The following is a 22689-nucleotide window of genomic DNA, read 5'->3' as shown; positions in this document are numbered from 1 at the left end:
TGTCGCACATTTATTCCAGCACATTTAGTTTAACCAACTAATGGCACATTTACAGTGATCTGTTATAGAAAGCTTGATTGTTCTCTGCATGACTGTCCTGGACCTGCTTCACTCCCACAGAGTAGCATTGTGATGTTTTTTTGTACTCTTTGTACTTTAAATTGCATGTTCACAGTTGTACATGAAACAGTGATTCTGATTATAGTAACGGGGTTGTTCCAAAGCTGAAAATGTAGACCTTGCCTTCTGACAATGTTGTTGAAAGCTCTCCCTCTTAAATCAAGTTTTGGTTTTTTTCCCAGTGTTTTCTTTTCATGCCTGCACTTGTGGATAACATTCCATAGACAGGACAATTTAATTTCTGCTGTCAATCACTGTTGCTTATAACATGTTATCACAGGAAATACAGCAAGTTGTCATGGAGCAAGAATGCATTCACAGCTGGCTAATGGAACACAAACATTTAACCAATAGAACAAAAAGGAGTAAATCAATCATCGAGTCAACAGATGTGTTTGAATTAGGGGTGCCCGAGAACTCGTTCATTAACTCGTTCATTAAATAATAATCGGTTACAAAAAAAAATGTAATCGATAATCGTTTTGTGGTCCACATTTTTGTAAATGTTTCTTGTTGCATTGTGGGTTCTAGGATAGGCCTAATTCAAAACAGAAAAAAAGGAGCACACTCAAACAGAAATAAAACTTCAGGTGCATGAGCGCAAAAAGAAAATAGATGGCAAACAAAGTGCTGATAAAGGCTCTGTGCTGAAACGCGTCCGTTGTTGATCCGTACGCTGCTACCCTAACAAAAATATCCCTTTAATTAACCCCCCTATGAATTCACAATGAACAAAAAGTCCCAAACAAACAAAATATGCAATATGATCTACGAAAGTTCAGTTCAAATTGTCTTTTTAGTCCTCAGAAAAAGAAGGACTTTCTCTTTGCGATTACCGCTTTACTCCGCCAAATCAATGACGTTTGATCATCCTGGACAGAGCAGCATAACTAGATGTTTTCCTATATTTTGGAATTTTACATGATTATTCTTTTAATAATTACAAAAAGGAACAACCTTATAGGGAGAAATAGCTCATAGCGGACGGACGAGTGAGATTGAGCGAGTGTGTCATTACGTACAGAGGAGAAAGATGAAACAGACACTTAAAGTGTTCACCTGTTCTATTGTAACTTCATTTACAATAGTAAAGTGTGCTCTACACTGCAGACTGTAGTCTTTGTTAACAGAATGTTGCTGTCAAAACACCTGCAACGTGCGACGAGTGTGAATTGATGTCTGCACGTCCGCTCGCCACACTCACTGCTCTAATCATAATGAAAAAGTGTTGAAACGGTCATAAGATACGTCTGTGTGAATTGTTATTTGAGGTGTGCTGTCTGTTGAAGTAAGAAATTTCCTAATTTGAATGTTAATACAAAGGCCTATTACTAACAATTATTAAAATCCCGAAGATTCAAATTAATCAATAGATACAGTCGGCATCGCGTCATAGTTGGGGCCGGGGCCTCCCGTGGGGGAAAAGAATCACAGAAAAAAAAAGAACTACAAAACGATTACTCGAGTACTCGCTTTAACAACGGGAAGAGTAATCGATTAGAGAAAATTTTGCATTTCTGCACCCCTAGTTTGAATGATGGAATATTGGAACATCTCAAATAGTTTCTCATTTGAAGTTATGAGAGGAGAAAACTTTAATTAAATGTTACAATAATTAGGCCATACCTTTCCTTCTTTTAGTTTTCTCAATTGTTCCTTATTAGGTACCTGCTTCAGTTTCCTGTTAACTTCTTATGCTGTCTGGTTAAAAACTCAGCATTTTGCTATATTTACCTGTTATTTCGGTAAATTCAGCATAATATACAGTTCCATAACAATCAGACTGAAATATTGTGTGGATGTGTGTCTTTAATACACTAAATTCACAGGTCCCTGCCTTTGTTTAGTGTAAAAATGTCAATATTTGACACAATCGCTGTCATAAATGATAAAGTTAATATTGTCAGGCGGTTAGCTGAGCAAAGCAGAGGTATACAAATGAATCAATACTCAAAGTTCTTGTTAGCCCAAGCTTGATGTGATCCTTAATTGCTTTGATCTGTATCTATTTCAGTGTCTTTAAACACATGTTTACTGCATGTTTTACATCTACTGTTGTGCGATCCAACCACCCACACAAAGCCATTGTCTCTTGTTGCAGTCTTGTTTTTAAGAGAATATGAATTCAAGTGTGTGTGGGTGTGAGTTTTGATTACTCTCACGTCATGCAGTCCCTTGAAATCCGTATAAAAAAGTATAGGTGAAATTATTTTTATGGTGGAGAGGGCAAATGCACATGTACTACAGGTTTTTGCAACCCTTCATATTCAGTCAACGTTATGTCATGCAAATCAATGTACTTACAAATATGCATTTTATTTTTCGCTTGGATGTGCAGTCCTCTACAGAACCACCACCAAAACTGAGAACAGTCTAAATTCAGAGTGTCCATCAGGTGACAGGCCGTGGCTTTTCTTGTGCTAACAGTTGGTTGTCAGAGGTGTAAATCACAACAGAGACATGGGTCCTCTCACTTCTCCTCCAGGCACTGTTTATTATACAATACACCCGTCATCAACAGTGGGATGGCTGCGTAACAGACTCGCTGGGGGTGAAGCATTGGCAGGCATCTAGCAGTAACACTGGCCTTAATTGGGCAGATAAATATCACAGGCTGTGCTCTCTGGCCCTACAGCACTGTTGCATACATCACATTGACCACCGGCTGTGGGGGGGCCACCCGCATGTCTCATCCCTGAAATTCATCTGGTGCCTAAAGTGCAATTAAAGAACAGTGAGAGATTTCCTGCATCAGTCTGTTGCTTTGACTTGTAGCTGTTTCAGGTTGGATCACTGGAGCCCTTTCGCTTTGTTCCACAATCCAGTGGTCAAATGTAATTACAAAATAATGCGGCATATGATGATTTATCAAAGAGCATTAATAAAAACCCCAAAGACAAAACAAGGGATGCTTACTTATTTAGAAAATCTGAGTCCGGTCAGTGTAAATGTCATTGTTTTCACAATCGGTACTCCAGAGTAACACTTAAACAAATGGCAGGAACTGACATCTGTATTCTGCAAAGAACATTTCATGGTTTTTAATAATGAGCAATTTATTGAATAGTCATGATTTTGGCCTTTCCAGCACCCTCAGTGGGCACTAATATGCCCGTATTACCAGCACATTGTTCAGTACAAATCTCCTCCTACCAGCCTGCAGGGAACATCATGAAGAAGAGCAGTCGATATTTGGCAACATAAGAGAATGTGGCAGCTTACACACAAACACAACAACAGAAACGCTTTATGAGCACACCCTCAATGTTTGCGAAGTGCACAGATGCACATACTGCACAAATGCACATTTATTCAATAACAAACACTCAAAATTCAAATCCTCTCCAGCACTTGAACCTTGAATTGTTTGGCAGCCAGTGCTATTCATCACGGGCTAATATGACTCACCAATGAGAGAAAGAAATCTGCAGAGAGAGAAGAAGAATTGGTTTGACAAACAATTCATGGATATGTGTCGGCCCTCAATCAACAAAACTATATTTTTTAAACAATATTTCGAGGTAAAAGTTCAGTGTCGTAACAAATGGATTCACAAATTCAGGGCATTGCACATTGCACTGATGGTGATGGATCACTGAAGAGCGCAAAGTCTTTTTTTTTAAGGACATAGATTTTTGAAGATGAAAGGTGTGGGGAAAAGTATTTGTCAGTTTCTCTGGCGAAAAGAGAGTTTCTACAATGCCTGCACGATATAAGAAAAATATGTGACGTGTTAATGTTGTTCGAAATTGTGATGATGATATTCAGTGTGATAAATAAACACGATTTAAAGAGTGCATATCAGCGATAACTCACAGTTTCTATCTGTCCTGCATGTTGCTCCTGCAACCAAAGATGAATCCAAAAATCATGTTTTGCAGCTTGAGCCTTATCTGAAGTAGGGCTTGACGATTTAATAAAGCTGGATTTTGAAAAATTTAAAATATAGGTGTTCTCTTTATTTTACTTAGCCGCTGCCCTTCAGCTCTGGTTCTTCACATCCTCCCTCCTGGTTTACTTCCTACAGAGTGGTTGAGTGACTCCAGGTGTATGTCCCACTCAGCCACAAGTGTTTTGCTGAAGTAGTTCTGCCTCATCTGTACTTTTGCTGTACCCTGAAACTGCAAAGAGCACTTCTAAAGACAAGTTTACAGCTTGCACTTTAACCCCAAAAGATAAAACTCAGTGTACTTTGTTACACTTCAAAGGGAAATTCAGTTCGCTTTTGTTAATTGTATTGACAAAATAAAAGCTTAATCGGTTTTTCGTCTTTGCTTTGTGATTTATATTTTTTAAAAAGGAAAAACAAAAACCTGATTAAAATTGTAAATCCAGTTTGGTGTAAAACGTTTCTGAGATCAGCCCTAATCTGAATGCATAAAAAAATGTTATGCCTTGGCTTTCATCAAATGGGAAAAATGTATGCATGCTGAGTGAGAAAGCATTGCTGGTTTACATATGAAACATTCTCATTTTTGAGCTCTTTTATGTCAGCAAATGTGGAATTTTAGTCAACCACGCATCTGCAATTACTTTGTACTGACCATCATTTTAAACATTAAATGTTGGAGTTTGATGGTGCTTTGGATATGTAGGTTTTAATATTGTAGTGTTGTTGGGTGATGATTCAATTCATCCACCATGCTTTTAGGATCTTAAATGTTGCCCCCAGGTTTTAAAAGGAAAGGATGAAATGTGAACTTGACTGAGAGTGGCATCAGGAGCCTTTTGTCTGCCCTGACCCCGTAGATATTCAGAGTACAACAGACTGATGAGCAAAGAGCCCTTAAAGAACAGACCCGGTCGCCCGCTGAGCCGAGCTCCTTCCCTGTGACTGGGTGTAGCGTGTGTCTGCTAGCTGCCAACTGCTCTCTCCCCATTAATCACTACCCGGGTTCTGAAGTTTGAACTTTGACCTTTAGCGCTGCATCAAGGCTCAGTGACAGATGGAGACACGGCTTTGTGTGCTCACATCACATCATCTATCTTTCACACGCACGCACACACACACACACTCTCCTCACACATGGATTGAGAGCTGAGATGTGCTGAAGATCACCCAGAGCAACAGTTCTTTGGTCACCGGCTGATATTTCCACATTGGAAACAGAATATCTTCTGACGGTCCCTTTTTTCTCAGTAAACTATCTGAACGAGGCTTGTGCATGGCCGCGCCTATCAAAGACACTCTGTAGCCTCGCAGCTAATTGAAAAGCAGTGATCGTTCTTTGAAGAGGAAGCAGAGTGGTCCATGCAGAGGAATTTTGTTTATCATAAGCAAGATGCTACAGCTGAAAGACACTGATTAGCATGAATAAATTAGAAACTCTTTCAATAAGAGGGTGATAGCTTATCTTTGAATTACATGCCCAGTGCAGCTCTCCCACTGAAGATTAATTGCCTCTCACAAGGTATTTCGAAAAGTTCATTTTCATCAATTGATTTCCCTTAATTCATGAATTCCCCAGAAGTGCATGAAATTGGCAACAAGCTCTCCATAATCATGCTTTCTGCGTCGTTAACCTCTCTGGCAATTACTCATCATATGAATCGGTTGTGACATTTGCGGAAGCATGTTATTTTTGCACCATTAGGTCATGACAGGATTATTATCATAAACTAATGGTTAATTACAAGTTGAACAAAAAAATGATGCTCATATTTTTTTTCTGATTTCAGAAAAAAAAAAAAAAAAAACAGATTTCTCCAGCTTGTTCTGTAGTGAGATGTTCTAATCTTTAATGCTTTATCTGACTGATCCACTCCTATCCTATAAGTACTTATACTGTATACACTAAGTATGACCAGTATATACTCATACTAATCTGAAAAGACTACATATGCTGTTTCCTGGTGACTGATGGTTCAGCAAAAAGAACTTCAACATGCTGAAAACAGGTTCGCTAAGGACTGTAGCAAACATCCTTACATTGCGGGGAACCTATTGGTCGCTTGAGGAAGAATTGTCTTTTTTTCCGTCACTTTCCTCCAAGGATATCATCACCTCACCAGCGCATTATTGTTACTACAGTATTGAGGTCATTTCTGTTTCAGTCAGAGCCTGCAATGTTGCCTTGAAGCCATGGAAGTGGGCCACTGAAATAAATTGAAAGAGGAATATAACTTCAGGGTTACAAGTAATGGGCATGGAAGTTACAGTAAGACATTATGCCAGGTGCATTTCAGTGATACAGTGAGGTGTAGGTTCTTATTAACACTCTGCACACATATAACAACTAGGTCACACCCACAGAAAAAAGGAATCCCATGTCAAAGACAACAATTTGCACTTATTCTACTCATTTTTTTTTTGCATCAAAAACACCAATCTGTGATGTCTTGCAGTTGAAGCTTGTGCATCTGTTCGCATCCCCTGTTTCATCATCCTGCACTGTTTTCACACTATCACTGGACCCTCAGGCGGATTCCTGCAGTACATTAATAGGGTAAATCACTGGATTCATCATACGTAATGATACCATTATGGCATAATGTTCATCAGCTAATGTGCACTCGCCGGGAATCTATTTGTGTCTTAAGCCCTTTGCATTCTGCTACAACTACCCACATCTTGATTCTTTATTAACCTCCCCAGCACCTTAGCCACAAGGAGAGCTTAGAATATGAAGGGATGCCAAAAACAGACAAGCAATAAGGTCTGATGAGGTTTTATGTCTTGGCCCCTCTGATTCCAGCACTTAGTCTTCCTCCATTGCTGCTGGGCTCAAATAAATGGAAAGAAAAAGAAAACATCCCGGAACATTTTTATTGCTTTTTATTATTGGCGTATGTCTGTGTTTGTGTATGTGTGTGTGTGTGTGTGTGTGTGTGTGTGTGTGTGTGTGTGTGTGTGTGTGTGTGTGTGTGTGTGTGTGTGTGTGTGTGTGTGTGTGTGTGTGTGTGTGTGTGTGTGTGTGTGTGTGTGTGTGTGTGTGTGTGTTCTGTTGAGAATGATTGAGATTGATATGTTTAATAATGCTGGGAGAGGGCAGCAGGTGATATTGGAGGAAAAACTAGAGTGACTTTGAGAATGTATGTGCTTGGAGTCAAGTGCGAAACATGTTAATTGTTTGAAAGCACACACAGCAGGCGAATACATAGAAACAAACACACGGCATGCTGTGAATGTGCCTGGAACACATTTTGTATCACAACCTCTAACCTTTTTTCTTTCTTCATCAGTACACATTTTTATGATTTTCTTTTTTTTGTTTGTTATACAGTACATGTCAACAGTCTGAGCCAAGGTGCCAAACAGATACAATAGTGTGACAGACAAAATCACACGTGTTTACAGAAAAATAATGACAGATTTCTCTTTCAACTTGGATGAACTTTTCCCAAGGTTAAGCTCTACAAACTGTCTGTGGCTGCTTTACGATACTGCAAATGGAGGTAATCCCTTTGAGTAATATAATCTGTCACTGTTTATGTTTAGGTTCCGTGTCTGACACCTAATTAACGGACTGGAAGTTGCTTCTTTTTTTCTGCTGCCTGCAGTGAGGAAAGGGATTTGAAAACCTTAAGGAATAGCTGTGTGGGTACTGTCTCATTACTGAGGTGTATATTACACTCAGCAAACACAGGTATATATTACAGGTATATTATTATCCATCTGTATCAATGTCATCTCTTGAACAAGGTAACTGTAGTTTTCTTTTTTTTTCCCCCCATTCTCCCTATTCTCCTCAGGATTTCCTCAAGCTGGAAAGTAGAACTAAAATCTGCTCCTAATCCAGTTTCAAAGACTTGCATGTTGTTGCTTAGAGATGAAAGAAAATCTGTCCTTAGATCAGTAAGCATCTGGGTTTTAATAAGACCATGCATTAATTGTGTTTAGACAGAAAATATGCACACAGCAGTTGGAGCACCTTTGTCGCTCCCTGTGATGTGCGATGTTGGATAATAGTGAGAGACTGGAGGACATGAATTACCGCAAATTAAGGTGGATTTTCTCTCTTTTTTCTCCCTCCCTTGCTCTTAGCTTTTACTGACTTCTCTACCTCCATAGCACCCATCCTCCTGTCCATTGTAACAAGTGGCCTGGCTTCCCCTCTGAGCTCTAATTGGAGAGTTGGGTGGCAGTAGGTTTAGCCAGTAATGGGGTCCTGCAATTTGGTAGCAGAAGTCATCCTGGGGAGGCTTGTCAGGATTTGTAGAAAAGCCTGGTCTTGTGCATTGCACTTTGCAGTTCCAGAAGAAAACCCCCTTGCATTTTAATAGTGCAGCTGTAAGCATTTCCGTAATTCAAGGTGGCGTCATTAGAGGCTTATTTATTCACCCGACTTGTCTGCCAGGAGGGAGATGACGCCTCCTGGATCAGCTGTGGCAGCTCACTCTCTGCACCTCCTGCAGGGCTGGAGGAGGGGAAATTAGAGCGCGATGGGCAAACATGACAATCAAAGCATCGTTACTGAATTAGCACATAAACAAAACAACAAGCTGAATGTGTAGGAATCGAGGCACGGGTTACAATGTGCTGTTGTCGAAGTAGAGGCCCGGTCACGACTGTGTCTGATGGTGCAAGAGATGGAGTAGGTGTTAAAGGGATGATACATGGATCTCGGAGAGAAGGAGCCTGAAAAAAAAATGATAGTAATGGACTTAGGAGGCTTTCAAGATAATGTATCAAGCAAGAAATTTGCAAGCAAGGAGTCTCACAATGCCTAAAAGGCTTTTCACAGCAGGGATGAACATTGATGTGGATAATTTGCCACTCAGACATGCCCACTATCTCACACATAATCTAGTCGTAACAAGCAGCTGCTTTCAGTCACTTTAAATGAACCGTAACTTTGCTAAAAGGTATTTTCCCTGACCATGGTTGCCAAAACATTCTTTAAACCTTTGACAACATTAGTGTTTGGGATCACACTTTATAAATGACTGTCATTAGCTGTAGAGCAAAACTAGACAGAGTTTCCTCTGCCATGGACTTACAGATCAACTGCCTCTTAACTTGACTTTAAGTCGACTCTTCTCAACATTATTATGACATGAAATCTGACTCCTGAGACTCTGTGCTGAGACTCTGGCTTTGTCATGCAGAAGGTTGGCGGCACAATCGGTGCCGTTACTTTTATTTAACCGCAAATGTGGCTGGTAGATTGAAGGGTTGCCTTTTTTGTGCACTACAACAAAAGCAGTATGTTTAAACTAGCGATGACGTTATGGCAATAATCCATGTCCTGCCAGAAAGCAATACAGGTGCCGGTCTTGATACTGGTCTACCGCCCACCCTCTTCTACCTTCTCAATTGTGGGACTTTAATTTCCTCAATATCCATGAAATGCCAATGCTACCTGTAAAGTATGTCCCTTTTATGTCTTTAAGTTGTCTCTCTTTGTGTGCTAAATGCAATACAAAAATGCACTAAATGATCAGAGGAGGTGAAACCAAAGGTTCAATGCTGTAATTGTATTTGCACATCTTTCACATATTAACAATGCATTCTGTACCACACTGGTGTGAAATGGCTTTAATGCTGTCAAGTTGTAGAGCCACATTTTACCCCCATTATCCAAACTACAAGGTTCTTTATAATAATTAGAAGAATAGAAAAGTGTACAAATACAATGAAATCCGCACAATATCATGTCCTCAATAAAAAAAAATGCATTAAACGGTAAAAATTCTCAATAAAAGGCATACACACTACACAGTTAAAAGCAGAAAAAGGCAAAATTACAATGAATAAGAAATTCTTAACGATAAGTTTTGAGATGGGATTTAAAAGTAGAGAGTCGATGTCACGGATGGCTGGTAGGAGAGCGTTCCAGAGACCGGGGTCTGCACAATTTAAAGCTCGAGACCCCATAAAAGCTAAGTGGACAGGAGGAACGAGGAGCATGGAGGCATGAAGGAGGAAGATCGGAGAGTACAGGTAGATGTCTAGGTATGAAGGAGATCAGAGAGGTACAGAGGTGAGAAGGAGAATCTTAAAGTCAGTGTTTGATACTTGACAGGCAGCCAGTGAAGTGGTTGGAGGACAGGGGGTGATGTGTTCTATGGAAGGGGCTCTGGTGATGAGCGGGGGAAACTGAGTTCTGGACCAGATGAAGTTTATGGAGCTTGTGAGGAAGACCAGAGAGGAGAGAGTTACAGACAATCAATACGCGAGGTAACCAGGGCATTGTCAAGGATGACGGTGCTGTTTGGTGTAAGAGACTGGCAGAGACGATTGATATTGCCTAAGTGGATAACGCAGACCGAGTAACGTTATACAGTAGATGTGCGCTTCAAAGGATAGTGTGCTGTCGAGTAAGACACCCAGACTCTTGACTTGGGGAGAGAGGAACTATGCAGTTGTGGATGGTGAGTGAGAAACTGTCAGATTTGGCTAGAGGGGATTTGGAACCAACAAATCTCTGTTTTATTGCTATTAAGTTTGAGAAAGTTACAAGAGAACCAGGATTAAGTTTGACCTTCATACTGTGGGGCCTTTTGATGGTACTGATAGTCTGTAAACGGAACTGAACAGAGCTGCTTGCACTACCACTTGCTGATAAAAACATATTCTTTTATTAATTCAACACTTATAATTCAGTATGAAATTTCACAGTCGTTATTTCCATGATTTAGAGCCAAAACAAACTAACTTTGAGGTTTGTGGAATTTCAAATAGATATAGAAATTTCTGTTTGTCATATGGAAACCCCTCAAAGCATTCAGTATCAAGTGTCCATATTCTGGCTCTTCAGCAACAATGCCTGCAATTGTCAGCACTGTAACCTAGCAACGAGACCCCCATTTATATATAGGAGCATGTTTAGGCTTCTTCTTTTTTAACGAGGAACAACAGATGGCAGGATTTGATTTTATATATTAGCTGTGTGTGAAGTCTCTCCTTCACTTTGACTGTCCCCTGCATAATAATAAATGCTGCTATTCAACAGAGAGCACTACATTTATATTTAGTCAACATTATTTTGCACCATGGCTGATAGTTTTAACGTTGCCTAACTTCGAAACCTTTTAGTGAACAAAAAGTTGATCAAATAAAAAATACACTTGTTGTTGGAATTTCTTAATCTGGACGTAATTTTGAAATTGACATATCCTTCTAAATGGCTCTATCATATCCACTGTCTTACCTTATATCCAGAGAAAGTTTGGATGCAATTCATGCCTCAGGTTTTGTGGTTTCTGATTACAACAGTGTCTGAAGGTATGGAACAAAGTGAAGGTTTTTTCATCCAGTGAATACATTTCTGTACTTTTCAGATCAACGTTTGACTGTTAACTATTGATCTTCTCCTCTTGTTTCTCAAACTTACTTGCTTTTTTCTTATACAGTAATTCAGCTAGGCAACTATAGCTGTGAGCTTAAACCCCCCCACCCCCTCCCCCACACAAAAAACGAGGACTCTTCATCTGAACCTTTGAAAAACCCTTTCAGTCCCTGCCAGGGAGAGATAGGATCAGTAGACAACCCCAACATTTTCAATTTTGTGCTATCAGACACTGAGGAGATGTGTCAACAGTGGGGTCCTACAGCAAGTAAACACTGGAGTCTGACAAGCAATAACCTAGATTCAACATCGCCTCCGGTCCTCTCCCGCCCAAGGTCTGCCACTCTCATCTCATTCAGATCTGTTGATCTAAAAAAGACTCCTATCCATCCACACAACAGAATATTTTCTTGTTCAGTATATCATTGAGGGTTGTGCTGGGCAGGTCGGTTGGTCCAATTTATGAATCATGGACTTCTAATTCCTTGAGCGATATACAGGATCCAGTAACTGTATATGGGTATTGATGCTTTGAATGATTCACCATCTTATTTGTCTGAAGGCAATTTGCTTTTATGATACAGTTAGAGCGCAAGTGCAGTCAGGTTATAGAGAAGGTTTATGGGATTAATGTTGAAGATAGATGATCGATTAAAAGTTTCTTTGTGGAGCATCTGAAAGCTCAGGAAATAGTTTCCTCTTTCTTTACTAAATTAGTCAAAAACAATTGAGAAGTTCAACAGGGTGATTCTTATTCAATCTAGAAGTAATCAAACAATATGTGATACTGTCATTATTCACTCATGCTCTTGGCATAATCCTGCATTATTTGCTCGTTACAGAGTGAGGAGGAGAAAATGAGGGTGGATGCAGCTAAACTGGACAGTACTGAATGACAAAAGACACCATGTGACTAAAAAGTGTTGGTGGGTTTGAAGAGGAGCTCTGAAAACTGTTGAATCCACTTTTCTTTTGTTACTTCTTTGAGCAGGCATCAGGAGGGATCAGAGGGCAGAATAGTTTGAGGCCACGGACGTCTTGAGAAGCCATTATTGTATAGCACAGTCCACTGCAGAAGAGCTCCCTCAGAGATTCAAATCTTGCTGATTAAAATAGTGTTTCATAAGCCTGTATGTGTGTGTGCGTGCGCTCATGTGCCGACATGTGTGCTTAGCCCAGTGTGCTTAAATACCTTTGTGGTTTGCTGCATGCATTCCTGAATGTGAAAGCAGAAATACCGAAGCTTTTACCATCAGAACTCCAAGAGAATAATTGACCAGAAACTTGTCAATTATGATTGTAAGTGATGTCTAGCAGGGACTGTTGATGCGCTTCCCTCAATAGAAACAAGAATGCTGCTTTTCTTTCTAAAAAAAATAAAATAAAAAGCCTTTTTCGGAATACCTTGCCACAAAACTGGATCCAGACAAATGAATCACTGCCCACACCTCAATCTCTGCTTAGTGATTTAAAAAGGTCCTCTATTGTTCTTATGAATGACGGAGCCGACTGCGAACCTTTGTGTGTGGGACTTCACTGACTGTGCCAAGCTTTATCAATAAACATTAAAGCTAGTTACGGTTGACTGCTTAATCACTGCTCATTGAATATTTAACTAAGCGTCTATGAAATGAACACAAATTATTCAATCATATGATGATCTCAGTTTTTTTTTAATGCCTGAGTATATCATTTACTGTAAGGCTGGCTTTACTGTCTGGCTAACATTTGCTAGCAAGCTACGTTAGCTAGCAGCTTAACACCCAACACAATCCAGCCGCAGTACAAATTATTATTTTTTCCCCTGTTATTTTGTACATCTGTTGATGTTGTTTTTTAGCCGTAAAAATGTGAAAATATTTGACCTCGGGTTGCAGCACGATTTTCTAACTGAAACTACAACAGCTAATTAGCCTATTCACTAGCCTAATCAGCAAACTATCTGTCTACTTAAAAGTCACAAATATTTGTTTTGTTTTTTTGAAAGCATTTTTATTTTTTTATTTTTTTGTGCCAAATCTATAACACTTTGCGTCTTAATCCCTATCAAAACAGGCTATCCATTACTTAGATGGCTTGTTATGTGTAGTTTTAAAGTTTTTTTTTCTTCTTTAGAATGTGCTTATCCAACACTACCTAAAGATTGCATCAGTTCTGTGTTGGCTGAAATGTCATCAGAGTGGCTGGAAACTAGTGATTTGAAAGGGGGAGATCAAAACGTTCCCCCCTACTGAGAGCATTTAACAAGACTTGCATGCAAGGCTGAATGATGGTGCTTGAATCTAAGGTGCTTGGTATGATTTTACCTAACGTTAGGGGTCATTTAAAAATAGCACATACTTTATCTCCTGGCTCAAAACTAGAACACTGTGTCAAGATATTGCCCCTGCCTTCCTTTTACCGCCAATGTAATATGTTTTACAAATAATACCACGATGAAACCTAGAGGTTGCAGATTTGAAATGCTAATTTTGTGTCTGATTTTTGTTTCATTTCTTTTCCAGTTCCTCCCAAGATATACGACATATCCTCTGACATCACGGTAAACGAGGGCAGCAATGTGTCGCTCATCTGCACAGCCAGCGGGAAACCCGAGCCAACCATTTCCTGGAGACATATCACCCCATTAGGTGAGTTCACTTCACCTCTCTCAAACCTATGCTAATGAACAGACAAATGGATGGCTGGACAGAGGGATGGATGAATAGAGAAAGGAAATGAGGGAGCACGCACAGGATCAATAGGTGAGAGACTGAGTGTCAGAGAGAACTGGTAGTTACGTTGCAGATGAAGGGGGAGGGGATGGAGCAAGAGATGGATGAGGTTGGATGGATTTGTGACAAGGTGAGGAGGGGGAATGGAGATATGTAATAATACATTCAAGTGAACATGCAGTATAATGGATATACTGTGTGAGCTACTACAATGCTGTTGCCATCTAATACTGTGCGATTCAAAGGAGAAGTAATGGCAGCTTATTAGTTCTTTTTCCATGAACCACTCAGTCTTTCTTTGAGATGATGCTCTTACATTGACTTAGCTGTTTATGTTCCCCTGGGCTTGACTTGACTGCTTACATATATTGTATGCTTCCTAGCTTTCCTTGGCTTCCCTATCGTGATATTTTTGTATCTGTTTTATTTTATTAAGTACATATTGCATTTCAAATTTGAAATGACATTTGAAGGAATCGGAATGCACTCTTAATATTTTTTTGATTTTTTTTTTTTACCCAAAGATGTTAGATATGTGTTGCATGTTGGGTGTGTCCTTTAATGTACTAACGAGATAACTAATGCAACCACATATTGCGTGAATTACTAAAAAAATAGCTGCACAAATTTTAAAAAATGGCTGCATTTGGATATTTATGATACTATCTAAGTTGTGTGCATTGATTTTTTTCCCCAGTAGACGTTCTTTTGAGTAGCCTATGTTCCCTGTATGATTGCACAGGTTGTTAAAAGTTGGACGGCTAAGTGCTAACTGTAAACAACAACAGCAGGATGTCAACAGAGTGTTAGTTTCACAAATACAAAAATGACATATCCTTCCTGGAAAATGATCCATAATTTGGAGATAACCGTATCAGTATTCAAAACAAATTGATATCTTCTCAAACTGTTGCTATTTCATACTTCATTCTTCTACACTTCTATTTAGAAATGCTACTTTTGTAACATTAACAAACAACAAACGATAGTCCATGGATCATGTTTCTTGCTCAAGGCGGACATTCGTGTGTCACTGGAGCTTATTCTGCTCTATAGCGCAATGATACATGCTAATAAGAAGTGAAGACTTTTTATTAAAAGTATGACAGCTCTCATCACTTCACACAGAACTCCGATATGGTAATTTGTAGAATATAATTTAAGGTGCACTTGTGAAGAATATCTATTAGTATTATCAATATAATTTATTTAGGTGGCTGATAAAAAGAGAAGACTTATATCATTAAGCTCTTTGAATACTGAGTCCTCCCTTTGAAAACTCATTCCACAGCATTTAACTGTTGCTGCAAAAGGCCCCCACCCAGCCCCTTCTCGTCCTCCCTCATTTTCATATTAATGGATTAGAGCCTGCTGGGCTTATCAGATAGCTGTGAGGATGACTGCATTTATCTTATGGCTGTCAAATCCTCCTCTCTGGTGGTTGGCCTGATTGCGTTCTGGGAGTTTTCAGAAGATGATCAAAAGAGCCGTCCTCAGAGTCCGAGTGGCAGTCAGTCATTCTACTTTGAAGTGTCCGGACTTTGAAGTATGCCAGGGAAGAAATGATACGCTGGTCAAATGAAAGGGCCCGGGACTAAATGCAATCACAGACTGTTTCCTAGCACATCAGAAAAGAAGCCATTTGCCATTGGATCTTTGAGTTGGTTATTATAGTGAGGGTGATTTGTTTAAAGGACGGGGAACAACTCAAAGGTTGTAATAGGCTAATTACCTATTGATGAAATTCCATTAAAACTGTTGGATATGCAGAGCAGTCTGCTCTAAACTGTGCACATGCCACCTGAATGTGCACAGTCAGGATATGGAAATATTTACCCCAGTTATGAACGAGAGTAGCCCTGCAACAACCAACTGAACTATACTTGAACTACCATTATTAAAAAAGTAATTCTCTAGTCCTTTTGGGAAAGTGATCTTAAAAAAGTGATCTTAAAGCCATTTCACAAATTAACCTTAAACGTCAGTTTTAAAAGGCCAACTGAAGTTTGTCAGCTTTTGGCCTGAACAGTGTCCATTTTGTTTTACCTTGTTTTCTTCATTAAAGATTTACGCAGAAAAACCTCACACTTGTTACACATTTTGCAGTAACATACATAACATACATGCACACAACGTGTTTCCTTCAAACATGAAAAATTAAATACAATACACACATTCTCCATCTTGATTTAGTTTAGGAAGTTCTTTTAAAAATATGAATATAACTGACTGTAATATAAAAAGCTACATCATTTCAAATAACAGTATTTGTTACCAAACCAACAGTGAAGCCTGTTAAAGGGCTACGCACACACTCATAGAACTGGAGTTACATCCAGTAACCCAACACAACGCTCTGTAATGGAGTTTGTATGTCTAAGTTTGTCAACAGCATCCGGAGCTGCTGGATTTATTTTTATTTTTTTTAAATCTACAACGGTAGTTAAGGCAGCCTTAACTATGATACTCTGATGTGTGCATGAATATTGCATGTATGTCTAAAGGCTATATTTTTGTGTTCATATAAACACATTTTTCATGATAACCACTTAAGGGTAAACACAGTTTCTAATTTCTTTTTTTTTCTTTCTCTTTCTTCTCATGACAGAAATCACCAATTCTTAAATCATCCATTACTTTATATGCCTGTACAACTTTCACTGTCTTGTCATCTTTTTTTTTTTCTTTTTGTGTTTTATATCACTGTTTGTTGTGTTATTTCACCAATAAAGGGGATCATAATAGAATAACAGATTCGATTTACACAGTAAATTTTCCAACAAATTCATTGTGTCATGAATGTATCAAACCACAAGTTTTGCAAAGCATATTGTACCAATTACCACAAATCGTAATTCTACTGTTGCATGAACAGCACTAAAGTTGTGCTGCTTATATGTGACAGCAGTAATTGCTATAACAGTTTGAAACCAAGCAAGTGAAATGGCTGTAACATTTCTACATGGCAGGTTTTATTCGCTGGCCCTTCTCTCTTCAACATCAGCCATGTTGGGGTTGGTGGGGGGGGGGGGGGGGGGGGGGGGGGGGGTTCATAAAGTAGATAGTTCTGCTGCAGCAGTCAGTGAAGTTTGACAGAATGATAAATTGCCCTGACTGACTGTCAACTTCCTATTCCCACTTTGACTGTTTTGTGTTTGCATTTTTTTCTCCTCCTCTTCCCTTCCTTGCCAGCCAGCAAACTGCCAGCTAATAATAAACTTTGTGCACCCAGTGAAGTGTGGCCATAAACTGTTTATGGAGACCATAATTTGGCTCAGAATGTGCGCATATAAAGTCGATGCATATTCCTCAATTAGAAAGCTGTGCAAAATGGAAGCGAGCACTTGTAACACACAGATCATCTTTGTTGACATGTTACTGGGAGACAGCATATGTCTGAATCTTGATGTGCTTAAAATATCATCGTGTTTTTTTTATGTAACAGTTTAATTATCCGTGTAAAAAATTAGCCTGACGGTGAAGTTTCAGGAGCTCAGGCAGGCTGCGTAACGAGGATGCTTATAAGTGGAAAGCCAGCTTAAGTCCCCTTATCTGCTGGTGAATCTGAATGTGGAAAGTGAGTGTGTAATGCTCTCCCTACCCTTGAGCAAACATTCAACCCCTGACTGTTCTAGTCCTGCAGCTCAGTCACAAGTTGAAGGGAATTCATGGGAAACTGCCTAGTAGTGCTTAGTTAACTTGTGTGTATCAAGGTAATAAGTTCCAACCCTGTAGCTCCTTCCTGAGGCTTTTGATTTCTTTAAAGCATGTTCTCATTGAACTTATGAACTTTGAGCTGGGTTTAAACACACAAATGCCATGAAAAGATGGACATTGGTAATACTCCTTAGCTGCTCTGTCTGTATCAGTTTAGCTCTTGACATAGCAACTTACTTTACTCTGAAGCTTATTACAGTAAGAGTGACATGTCAGCCTTTCACGCTTCTGCCTTGACTTGGAGTACTGTATTGTGCTACCTCACCACTCTTCCATAGGTCAAAGGGAGGGGAGGGGGGATAGCCTTTAACATAGTCTGTTTCAGTCTGGTATGGTTGGGTAGACTGCCGGGCAAAATTGCTTTGATAAGCTTTTTCCATTGAGATTTGAATCCGGGGGATAGAAGTGTGACCTTTTGGAAAGGCTGACTAGAATACTAGAATACATATTTGATTGTTTCCTGTGATAGCACTCAGTCGTGACACATTTTTCTCTCCCTCGTTCCAATGCAGCTAAACTGTAAATGTGTCAAGCACATACCTGTATATTTTTGTATTTTATTTAAGAGGATGAGACATAGCTTCCCCAAAACATATCTGCAGAGTATAGACAGCAGATGTCTTTACTCTGACAATTCAAAACAGTATGTGTACCGTAGCTTGGTGCTGAACTTCACTTTCTATGTGAAGGAATTTCAAACCTGAATTTGTTTGGCCGCGTACCCTGAGTTCTGCCTGCCAGCTTGCACTGGAATGTGGCAGCTCTTTAAGCGATGCTGAGCAAATTTATGGCCCGGTGTTCACCAGGGATCTCTCATTCACTTCCTTTTCTTTTCTTATAGACTGCGAAGAACTAATTCATAGTTGAAGGGCTGAGGCTTTAGCATGCTTTGAACATGATGGGAGGTGAAAGATAGAGAGTTAGGCGCTGCATTTCAAATATCAGATATCAACAGCAGGAGCCATTTCCAACAAGTCCCCTTTCAGCTGTTGAGCCCCTGAATTGTGAACTAAAGAGGTGCTCAATGGGCACATGCTTTATTGGAGTCTCTGTAACATGATGAATAGCAGACCTTTTTAACTCAAATGTGATATTGACTTACTGCCACACTATACATGTTTAATGGCAGTCGGCAGCCATGAATGATGTCTTTCCAGGCAGTGACTTTTCATTTTACACCCTTCCACTTTTTGAAGAAGAATCTGTGTGAATGGGTACACATAAGAGACATTGTAAGAAACGTTTTTTAACTTGACTGTTTTGATTATTTCTTGACCAATCAATGAGTCTTGTGTATAAAAAAATGTCCAAAAATAAATGAAAATATTCCCATTGCAAATGCTTGGAGCCTGAGGTGACCTTTTCAAGTATTTTCATGTTCCTGTTTAGTAAAACCAACCCAAAGATGGAGTTGCTGTCACAAAACCAGTAAATTTTGTGATTCTTTAAAAATAAAATCAATAAGTATGAATACCATAAGAGACCGATCTGAAGGATTTCTACATTGGTTAGTGTTCAGTCAGACAACCCCATTCTTTAATGTATGAGTTTGGTCAGCATTGGTTTTGTTTTTTTTAATGAAGAGTGACACTGCATTATTATTTATATAAATACATATATTATGTGTTCATATTTAATTCATAGTAGCAGCAGTCTGTCTAAGTTTTACAAAGCCTCCAACGGTCAGTGAAGTGGGCAGTTAAAGGTCAGCAGTAGTATTTGTTATTCTTCAGAATTGTCTCACTTTGCCACCACCATACTAACCTTCTCAATATGTATAGAAAAATATATCTACATTCTTCGCTCAGTTTAGTGCCATGCTTGTATCTCATCAAATCTTTATGAATTCACAAGTGAAATGAGTGAATACTAAGACTTTCTTTCTTCTGAATTTCACACACTGATTGCAGTGTGATAAGTATTCATGTGTAGGCCAATCCCGACAGATTGATTCAGCTCCACGCACTGAGGCGGCCAACACACTTGATTAATAAGAAAAGTTGAGCTGTGGTATCGAGGGAACTTTTGGTTCAGTTGTTACATTATAGTCTAATTTCATAGTATAGTAAAAAAAAAAACATCAACTTCATTTTTCTTTTATCTGCAGCTTAAGTCAGTTTTGCTAGCTCATGGGGTCCCATGGAAAGGTGCTCTTCCTCCACACCAACTCATTAAATATACAGTATATCCATCAAAACCAAAGGTGAGGGCTTTGTGTCTAATATGTACAGGAAACTTCAGGAAGTGACATGTCCATCTATGGGTGTGACCATGTTTGGAATTTAGATTAAAAGCAATTGCAGGAGCCCATTGGTTGATTAAGAGTTTGGGAAAATGTGGCACTAAAATCCGGGAATTATAACTACTGCCTTACAGATATGTTTATATTAAGTTTATTCCTTTTTTTCGTTTTTGTTTTCTTTCTTTATTCATCTGTATTTGTATTTTTTGCTGTGTATGTGCCATTGGTTTGTGTCATGTGGTGGGTGGGGGTGTGACAGACGGTTTAAGAAAGAAGAGAAAAAAAAAAGATATGTATGAATCTTCTTGTGATTTGATGTGAAATGTAAATTAACCTCCATTATCTTATTCAATATTCATCTAATTCACTTCATGTTACCTACATATTTCTGTCCTCACCACTTTTTGGGGGGTAGAAAAATTGTATAATGTTTTTATATTTAACAAATTAACACTCTTAGTAATGTAGACATTTGGTAGACTTGAAGTCAAACCAATAGATTGTGCCATGCAACAATTCAAATGCAAAAAAACCCAAATGTACTGTTTAAACAATATTCTGCTAAATGCAGGGGCTTTCCTCTGTTTTGTAATTTGTATATCATAAAGTGTTTTTCTTTTTATTGTACAAGTTGAAAATTCAATAAAAAAAAAAAAAAAAGCATTGTCGACTGTCACACTATTAAACTAAATTATATTGATATAATTAGCCATTTTCACACATGTATTCTGAACTTTTCAGGACTAGCCTTTCAAACACGTCCTGTCAAAGCACGAGATTTTGTTAGACGAGCTCTCGGAACTTGTGTTTTACACATTATCTTTAAGAATGTTTCTGCAATACAAAAGACAGGGTGGAAAACCAAATTTAGGCAACTGAGGTGAGCAGTAATGGAATGTAGAGTAGCAAAATTTTGCACAATTTAAACAATCATCTCGCCCCCCTCCACTGCAGTTAATGTTCCAGCCTATTACCTGCTCAGTCACACATTGGTTCACCAAAACTTTTCGCTTCCTTTTTCCTAAGGGGAAAGGCAGGAAAATGTTTTCCTGAAGTCAGGGTGAACAGTTGGACACTGGCCTTTACATAATGCCTTTCCTGATAGTGTTGTGAATTTTTCTGCCGTACAGTTTATGTGTGAAAGGGGCTATACCGTCAGATAGATCTTTTTGCCCAGTTAGGTCCAGCAGCTGAAACTGTGTTCCCCTGTCTACAGCAGAAAGAATCAGTGAGGTAATTCTACAGGTTACTTAAGCCACAGCACACACATTTGGACATGACTTTAGGCTCCTTTGGCACAGCTACCCTCTCTGGATTTTAGTGACCTCCGATTGACAGACAGGGAGCAGGGTAAGGGTCGTGTATCAACACAGTATGCGCACATCCAGCAGGCTCTTAGACTTTTATTCTACCCCTAGCTCTGGCCCACACCTTGAGCCGGGGCCAGAAGGCAGCCGCACACAATGTAGCAGCGTGGGTTGTTCTCCATTTTCAGGAGTTAAAAGGATAAATTGATGTAGAAAATGCTGCTCTATGCTATAATGGATTCCTCAGCGATGCCTGCCCTATCTGTGTAGTGCAGCCCTGAAGGAAGCGTGCACGCAGCTCCCCTACACAGTGTGGGAAATTGCTTACTGCAACAGGACTTAGCCAGCATTGGCACTGAATGTGAAATTAACCTTGCTATGATTTCTTTAATTTGCTTGGAGTGACATCTCCCTCAGGTGAGTTAGGTCTTTGTCAGTCTCTCAAATTTCTCTTAGCATGCACTCACACACAACTTCTCGAAGGTTTTTTCAACAATAACACCAACAGCACTGGCTGTTTTCTCCCATCTTTTATTGTTCATATTTTTTTTTTTATAGGAAAAATAAGGCTACCTCCTGTTTTTGTTTACTGTAATGTCAAGGTTGAACACTCAGCATATAATGGTCTTCAAAGTACATATCAAGGATGCAGTTCTTGTTTAATGGCTTGTATGACCTTTGCAGAGCCCCCTTAGTGCTCTAATCGATAGGAATACCATTTGCAGCCGAGGCAGGATGATGCAACTGGATCTTCCCTGAGAAAAATAAACTGGCATTCATTTATCAAGAAAGACTGCAACCTAATTAGGTTTTCTTTGAATGAAAATTTGGCTATTTGTTTCAGAGGTACTTACAAGTTTTTAACAAATGCCTACATCTACCCCCGAAAAAGGCCAGTCATGAGCTGTAAAATCAGATATAGTATTGAACTAGCCACACAGAATGTCTGCAACGTTTTACAATGTTAGGTTTTCATAAATCCAAAATAACTAGTGCAGTGAGTGTTTGGGGTTTGGGTATTTGGCGTGTGTGGGTTTTAAAATGGGCCAAGTGTGAACTCAACTAAGACTTCTCAAAATAAAGATAGATATAAATAAATCAAGTCTCAAGTAAAATCTGTCGTGAGTCTTTCAAGACTCACAAAAAGCTGAAGGGAGGTATTCATGTAGAGTTGTATCGCCAGCCAGAACTAGTATTAGTTTCTTGAGATGAATGTTTCGGCAGCATGGAGCTGATTGGTTCAGTAATTGGTCCAAATTGAGACATTCAGTTATCCAACTCTGAAATCTACCAGACCATTAACAAATTTGTTTTTCAACTGAAGTTCTTTAGTTCTTAAAACTGAAGTTTCCCTGACT

At 39.2% G+C, this 22689-nt stretch overlaps 1 protein-coding gene across 2 annotated transcripts in view; it reads left to right on the top strand.

The window, feature by feature from the left end:
* negr1 (neuronal growth regulator 1) overlaps positions 1-22689 on the top strand; it is a 142440-nt gene that overhangs the window by 54775 nt on the left and 64976 nt on the right. For both annotated transcript variants that reach the window (XM_020639253.3, XM_020639254.3), the window contains exon 3: positions 13856-13981. In XM_020639253.3, the coding sequence (XP_020494909.1) occupies positions 13856-13981 (126 nt within the window). The remainder of the gene's footprint in view (positions 1-13855; positions 13982-22689) is intronic.

This window comes from Labrus bergylta, chromosome 6 (genome assembly GCF_963930695.1).
Source record: "Labrus bergylta chromosome 6, fLabBer1.1, whole genome shotgun sequence".
Taxonomy (NCBI): domain Eukaryota; kingdom Metazoa; phylum Chordata; class Actinopteri; order Labriformes; family Labridae; genus Labrus; species Labrus bergylta.
Note: the sequence above shows the minus strand (reverse complement) of the source record. Positions and strands in the feature narration are given on the sequence as shown.